This window comes from Callorhinus ursinus, unplaced genomic scaffold (genome assembly GCF_003265705.2).
Source record: "Callorhinus ursinus isolate GAN/ISIS: 27379988/994484 unplaced genomic scaffold, GSC_fseal_2.0 scaffold5, whole genome shotgun sequence".
Taxonomy (NCBI): Eukaryota; Metazoa; Chordata; class Mammalia; order Carnivora; family Otariidae; genus Callorhinus; species Callorhinus ursinus.
This window is the reverse complement of record NW_027397067.1, coordinates 48,970,379-48,978,476: the sequence shown is the minus strand read 5'-3', so window position 1 is coordinate 48,978,476 and position 8,098 is coordinate 48,970,379. Positions and strand designations below refer to the sequence as shown.

Here is an 8,098-nt window from a genome sequence, read left to right as displayed (position 1 = left end):
AGAGAGAAACCTATTCTGAAGGTAAAAGTGAGTTCCACTACGGAACAATTCACAACACACCCAAACCTTAGGGTTGAAGGTAGTCCCCTAGTTATTAAGTCCGTTGTTAGAGTCAGGATACACAAGTGTGACTGGCCAGACTCCAAATCTCCCAACATCTGCAAGGTGCCTGGTGCAGGGTTGGTATTTAATGTTAAATGAATAAATACACAGTCTACAGAAGGAAGGAAGGAAGGAAGGAAGGAAGGAAGGAAGGAAGGAAGGAAGGAAGGAAGGAAGGAAGGGGGGGAGGGGGGGGGGGGGGGCACTGTTTGCTTGTGTTTGAGGAATAACAAAATTGGCAGGTCATGAGGCCGTTTCTAAATTGTAATCTAGGCATGTCAATTCTCTGGACCATATTATACAAACACACCATCAGGCTGCCTATTTCTGCTAAACATGGAGTTTATTGGTATCATCTGGTACATCTTTAGTCCTACCTTCCCCAATCCAGGCTATGTTAACAGTCCTTTAAAAATCATGTTACATTACTTTGGAGGAAGTACTTCCACCTGAACATGTTTAAAGAAATGTTAGATAATTTTAATCTATCAAGACATTTTCCCCACCTCTGATGTCTAACACAGGGCGCATCAGTCTCGTGTCAGCGTGAATGCACGGCAACCAGGTCCAGGCTTTCTAAAGCAATTCCTTCACAGACAGCACATGGCACAGTCCTGGCGCCACGGTCGAGAGGCCAGAGCGAAGCCATGTATGCTGCTGGTGGGTTCTGGATCATCGCCCTCTTGTGAGCTGTGTCAGCGCCTTGATCAACAATTGCAAACGACCCAACTGGAGAGAACAAACACTCAAGAGTACAAGCAGAGAGACCTGGAAAGCTCTGTAAATGCGGTGTTTGGCTGAGCCCTGAGGGGCGTCCCAGGTTGGGTGCGTGGACCACGGTGACCACGGTATTGTGGTATGGAGGCTGACGTGGACACCGGTATGGGGGGGACATGGAAGACAGATGAGAAATGGGTGTGACTGCCTCATGGAGAGCTCCCAAAACACGCTGTGGGTGTTGGGGGTGTTAGTTCGTGTGACAGGGGATCTGATTCTGTCTCCTACCGAGCTAAGGAAACAAGTAGAGCTGGGAGTTTTCCTGGTTCGTGATTTCTCCTATATCTGGACTTGCAGTTGGGTGAAAAACAACTTTTAAGTGAACACGGTAAGCTTTCTGATGGCGGTACTGGCAGTATTCAGAAAGAACAAATGAAAGAACAAGCTGGCCCGCAAGTGTGCACACGACCATGGGCAGGAGCTTAGCAGCCACGTGAGCATCTCTCACCAGGGAACCTACTCCTTCTTGTCTGTTTCATCACCCACCTGTGGCCTTTGCTCACCACTTTTCCATCAGACCACACCGCAGGAGTTGCAAAGAGGCAAACTGCACATTTGCAGCTTGTTACCCTATGCAAGTACTGCGCCAATACATCTACGTGGTAAGTAGGAGGCAGAGAATGTCCCAAAAGCCCAGGCGGCCACTGGCCTGCCAGGTAAGAGAGTGTCTCAAGCGGCAGCATTCTTCACACTGAGCAAGGGCCACCCACTTCTTTGAGCCTCCTTGATGGGGTCCAGCATGTGGAGGGCACCAAAGAAGTCCATCCACCCTTCTAGTAGAACACTCTGCTAGTTAACACAGTTCTTCGCCATTCTTCGATTTCTGTCCATCTGTCGGATACTGTCTGTAACGTTAATGGTGACTTCTTTTGCAGGCATTCGCTTAGCATCTCTTTTAGCCTGTTAAAGTTTAACATCATGAATTGAGTTAGTGGAAAATATCCAAATTTGTATTCACCTCTTGAGATTGTTACATAAATGCGCACATGCGCGCGCGCGCACACACACACGCACAGAGGCAGGAAGAACACACGAGAACACATGCATATATACTCCTTTTCAAAGGTTTCTCTGTTGAAACTCTAATACTGACCTAGCACAGAGCCTGGCATAAGGCATGCTCAGTAAAACATTGTCGAATGAATGCAATAATCGCTAAGGTCCATCAAGGGGTAGTGTGGAAGGTTTCACAGTTAGCTTTAGTAAAGCAGAGAAGGAGTGGAGCTTTGGAGCCAGACAGACTTTGTGGTTCAAATACTGACTAGATAATTCCACCATGAGCAAGTTTTTTTCTAACCTCACCCTCAGTTTTCTCATCCGTAAAATAGGGAATATTAATAGTACCTACCTCACCAGATCATTGTAAGGATTAAATCAGGTCATGCATTAAGGGACTCAGCATAATGCCTGTCACTAAAAAAAAAATGACCACGGGGGCGCCTGGGTGGCTCAGTCCTTAAGCGTCTGCCTTCGGCTCAGGTCATGATCCCAGGGTCCTGGGATGGAGCCCCGCATTGGGCTCCCTGCTCAGCAGAGAGTCTGCTTCTCCCTCTCCTGCTCCCCCTGCTTGTGTTCCCTCTCTGGCTGTCTCTCACTCTGCCAAATAAACAAACTCTTAAAAAAAAAATGACCACAAAAAGATTTAGTAAGTATAATAAGTAAAAAGTAAGATAGATTATCCACTTCTAAGTGAAGATAAACCACTGATAAAAGTCCGGAGTTCATATTAAATACTAAAGTACTGACTAAACTGTAGGTTCTTCAACTACATGTGTCCCGCCTCAAGAGTAAACTTTACCCAGTGGGGAGTGATTTTGTGCCCATTCTGCTCAACTGCTTGGAGTGAGCGCGGGAGGGGTCACAGGAGTTGCCTCCACAGTGGATGGACAGACAGGTGCCGCCCAATCCTCAGTCCAGGAAGACCTGCTGCCTAGCTCCTGGGAGCGTAGTCAGTAAATAACTTCCAGGTGTCCCCCTGGGGTGCTCAGCTGCAGAAAGCCACCTCATCCCAGGTCCTGCCCTTGCCACGGTGGCCCAATGCGGGGGTACAAAGGCCTGGACATTTTGGCACAAAGCAGGCCAGCTCTGATAAGACGCTAGGCTCTAGAGGTCCCCAGGGGGTGGGGTCAGCTGCAGCTGTTGCTCAGCCTGCATCTGGCTGGCTCACCTCCTCCCTCTGGCCACTCCTGCTTCCATCCCTCCTCACCACAGGGGTAGATGCCCAATAAGCATCCTGTATAATGACATCTCAACGTCTGCCTCTTGGAAGACACGGTCAGCCTCAGATCTGAGGGAGCATCTCCCAGGGCGTGAGCATCTCCCCATGCTGGGTGTGAGTGTGGATAGATACATGTTCTTAATATAATATGACCCTTGAACACAAGACAACTACTTTATCTGTAGTGCATCCAAAGACATGGTGGACTATGGGGCTATTGGAGAAAAATAAATTGGCCTATTTGATTTACTAACAAATGATCTGTAGTTTGTAGCCTGTCACATAAATCCTGTGTAGTAGCTGTTTGGGATGCCCCTTCCAGATTCTCTTTACGTGCCTGGTGCATCCATCCCCCAACTACTTTGGCAGCTAACTGCTCACAGCAACACCCACGTTTTGAGAATTGCCCTCATCTGATCAGAGCCACCTTGCTCAGAAATGCGACAGAGGTCACACACTAATTCCTGGAGACAGCCCAAAGCCAATGTCTGATTGTTGGGGATACAAAAGGCTGGCCATTTTGCCTTGAGGGGATGTAAATCTATGGCATCTTCATGCTCCAGAGCCCCCGTGGGATCAGGCTGTGTGTGGGATTCAGCACAGCTCATATAAGACTGAACTGGGTCCTCTGCCCCTCCTGCTTCCCTTACTACCACACAGGCTTCACCTGAGACTACTCTTTCAATCAACTGCTTGCACAAGAATCCTTGTCTTGGGCTCGGCTTCTAGAGAACCTGACCTAAGAATACTTTATGGGTGATCTGAGGGGCGTTTAGGGGATAATTTTGTCTATATGCAATTTTAGTCCTGTCCATTGATGTCATGAGCTAGGACTTCATTGTTCTCTTCATGTTCCCAGTGCCTGGCACCATCTGAGACAGAGCAGGCTCTCTATTGAAGTTTGGCTGAATTAGTGGATGAATGAATGAATGAGCACACTGCATTTGTCAATGCCCCCTTGTTTGGACAACCAGAAGTCAATGCTGTTTTAAGGATTTAGTCTTACTCTCAGCTCTTCCAAGCCTGAACTGGCACCAGGGCAAGCAGTGACTTTGATGGGTTTATTTTTCCCTAAAAGCAGAGAACTCCTAAAGTCCCACAACCAATTTTGTCTCCTAAAGAAAAATGCGGCAATTAGGAGGCCGATTCCCTCTGATTTGCATTTCGGGTGCTGCTGCATACAAGCCTTGAGAACGGGGCATGGAATGGAGACACAGAAGCTTTATTTGAAATGAGCCAAGTTGACAGCGGCTTTCCCCTCAAACCGGTAGGCAGTAAGAGAGCTTTCCAGAATGAAAATGTCAACTTTCCAAACAGTGTAACTGCTTTTCTTTAGAGTTCCTGGCAAGATTTCACAAAAGGTTATTAAAGATTATAAACAGAAAATGCTCTGCTCTATATTTTAGTCTGCTTTTCTAAGCTTAAAAATATAAGCAAAAATTCAATAGTTGGATGATTCTTCATTTCCTTGCCTGTTTAAGAGTCCAAAGCTACACAACAGTCATTCCCAGAACAGCCACAGAATATGTACGGTTTTAATCTCAAGAACAACAAGGCAATTTCTGTTTTTTCTTTTTGCAAGTTTCTTAAATCTGGATATCGAAAGCCGATCCAAAGTGGCATTATTTACAGCACAAGCTTTGGGGCTAGACATAGCTGGCCTTGGGGAAAGGCTCTGTCACCAGTCAGCTGCTGCAAGATACGTTGCTTTAGCCTCTCAGTCTCAGTTCCCTTCCCCGAAACATGGGGCAATAATGCCTGATTCTCTGTGGGCCTTTTTGAGAGAATTATGCATGTCACTCAGCATTAATAGGGTGACGAACTTTTCCCAGCTGGCCCAAGATCGGCCCATTTTAAAACTGGAAGTCCTCCGTTCTGGGAACCTGCTCAGGCGCCCGCAAACCAGGACAGTCAGTCAGCCCAGTTAGAGCTGCCATTAATTCTATTTGCAAAATGATGATGTCAAACATTCTAAATTTCAACTGAAAACCTTCTTATTCTACCAGAACTATGGGTCTTGCTGTAGCTCCTTATAAACAACACCGACGGTAAGGCTGCGCCGTATGCATTTGGATAAAGGGCAACTGAAGTTCTTTACTCCAGTGGTGGGTACAGGCTCTATCTAAGCCATAAACGAGTCCACTCTCAAATAATCACGCTGTATGAACTCTATCAAGTTAAACAGAACAAGGCACTCTTTTGCAAGTGCTTTATGAAAGAGCAATGCAGACATTCGGGGGTGGAGGGGTGGGTCGTTGCTGGAATCTAGGTACAACTTGGAAATCTCAGATTTCAAGCCCAAAGGAGAGGGAGAAAGAGAACCACTATGCCAGGTTATTTTCTCTAGAAGCCCTCTTGAGAAGCTGCGTTGCCCTCCTACAAGAGAAGAGCTGTCGGGATACACGGAACAATTTTCCCATTTGGTTCCTCAGACAGTGTGTAGAAGAGGCATTTTCCCCTATGACGTGCTTCTCAGCCAGCCAAACCTTTTTATTTCACAGCCCACTCCCTTTATTTAACTACAGGAAAAGAAAACATGTCCCATTTGCAATTACTGGCTTAAAAAAAAAAAACCAAAAAAAAAAACTCCTGGTTTGCAACTCAGTGATGAGAGAAACCCATTTGGCACCTTTTTCTTCTGTGGCTTCTCTGCTCATTCAATCCTTTCCCCACTTCTAAAATTCTTGCTTTGTGAGTTTTATCACCACTGACTCTTGTTAATGGGCCACCTCTTGTTTCTCACTCAGCTTTACAGCTTTTCTCTTCTTCCCTCTGCCTCATTTTCATTTCTGCAGGTTTAGAACTCTATGAATCATGGATTTTAGTCCTCTTGATGCTGCCTCTTTAATTAAAAGTAATTTATCGGCTGCTGTTTCTCAAGGGTAACCAGATTGACCATGATAACTTCCTGGCAGCCTCGAACCCAGATGAAACTGTTTCTCTTGGGGTTTAGAAGTCAACGACCCAGCTCGTTCTCTGTGGAAATAGGGGCAGTGTGCCTGGACGCAGGGGTGCAGCTGAGTCCGCTCACCGTTTCTCACATCACCCTCAACATGGGAATACAGATGTTCTCAACTTTACTTTGATTCCACAAATATATCTATACCTAACACGAGATCATCTGAACCTTTTCACAGTTCCTCACAGACAACAAAGAAAAGCAAGGCTTACTGAGATTATGATTTATCAGACATCGATTTTTCTCTAACTGTATTTTTTATTTATAAAACCAATACAAAATTATGGTAAAAGAAATTCAAAGAGTAGAGAAGGCAGAATGAAAAGTAACATTGTTATGCTCTGGCCACACTTGTGCTTTCCCCAGGGGTAACCACAGCTAATGATTTCTCTCTCCCAGTATTCTTTACTTCCTTCTTGGCCTTAACCATGGTTTGGATTATATATTTGCTTTTTTTACTTGCATATTTTCTACATCCTCATCAGATTATAAACTTCAAGAAGGTAGGGACCCAGTGTGTTGTGTTCAGCAGAATATATCCCCAGAATATAATTTAGTGCCTATCACATAATAGACACCCAACAAATAACTTGAGGAGCACACGTATAAAAAGAAATCTTCAGAAAGAAGACAAAAAATGTCCTGGGAATAGCACACCTGTTTGCACTGCCCTGCCCTAGAACTTTCACACATATTTACATTATGCTTACAGTTGACTGTTTCTTGTGCCATCCCTGAGAGAGCCAGAAATGGTACTGCACTCCCTTTCCCAATGAGACAGGGGAATTCACTCAGGCCAACATAATTTTCCCAAGGCCAATGTCAATGAAGACGGTGGGTTGAACTAAAGATGGTGGAGCCAGGTCCCACATCCAGCCTCCCACAACTCTGCCAAAGCTTACTCTGAATTCTCCACTGTTTTTTGGTAATGGGAAGAAGAACATGGGGTTTGGAGGCAGACAGATCTGGGTTTTAAGTCTAACAGAGCCACATCACTATTCCTTGGGCCACGTTGGCCAAATACCTAACCTTCCTGAGCCTGTTTTCCTGAGTGGGAAACACTGCTTCCCCCGTAGAGGGAGGGGTAAAGATGATGCCATATGCAGTGTGTCTGGCTCATGGTAGACACTGAAAAATATCAGCTCCCCCCTCTTCCTTCCCAAAAGATTAAAGACTGAGCCTTGTCAGCTGCAACTCAAGACATTTTTCTTCTTTTCAGTCAAGCCCCATTAAAGGGAAACAGATAACAACTAACGTCTAGCTATTCCTGAATTCTGTGATTTTACTTGCTGCTGCTTCACGGCACTCATTCGAGGTCGTCAGGAAACATTTGATCGTAGCAACTCCACCCAGGGCCAGGATGCTAGGCTCCAAAAGCAGGGGTCAGGTCACGCCTCAGGCAAAACTCTCCAGAACCCCCCAAGCCTGGAGCAAATCCTGTGCCGACCACAGCCTCATGCATGGTACTCACTTCAGCTACTCAGCATAGGGGTTTAGATCTATCTGGTAGCAAGTGCCAAAAGGAGTTGTTGCTTTTCAACTTGAACCTCCGGTAGATCAAACACTAGGAAGGCAGCAGAACCTGCTTGAGAAAAGTACTGGGGATCCCACAGTACAGTCATCAATCATAAGATGGTGGCGCCGGGTAGGAGTGGTTCTGTGGGAAACCTTTCTAATCCTAGTGAAGTACTAGGCCAGCCTCATTCGATCAAGGAGACCCAGTCAAGGATTTCTCAGATGCTGAGATGTCAGGAAGGTCCCAAGCAGTTGATGAGTACATACGAGATTCGTAACCTGAAGCAGGCTCAGGGGGCAAGGGAATGAAGAATAAGGAGGTCTCTGCCCCGAGAGTCTTCCAATAGGATTGGTGTTTCCACACACCCTTAGATGAACAGTGAGTCTTGCAATTCTTCATGTATATAAGGTGGCAGCCAGCAGATAGCTGCATATACGGAGGTAGTGGAAATCACCACCCCCCCACACACACACACCCACCCTCCCCCACACCCCCCCAGCCCCCACACACACACCCACCCCCACAC

General features: G+C 46.2%; 1 protein-coding gene across 2 annotated transcripts in view; it reads right to left on the bottom strand.

Moving 5' to 3' along the window:
* Positions 1-252: 252 nt before the first annotated feature.
* Positions 253-8,098, bottom strand: part of BAALC (BAALC binder of MAP3K1 and KLF4) — a 108,068-nt gene continuing 100,222 nt past the window's right edge. For both annotated transcript variants that reach the window (XM_025871499.2, XM_025871497.2), the window contains one exon: positions 253-1,779. In XM_025871499.2, coding sequence (XP_025727284.2) covers positions 1,669-1,779 — 111 coding nt within the window. In that variant the 3' untranslated portion in view covers positions 253-1,668. The remainder of the gene's footprint in view (positions 1,780-8,098) is intronic.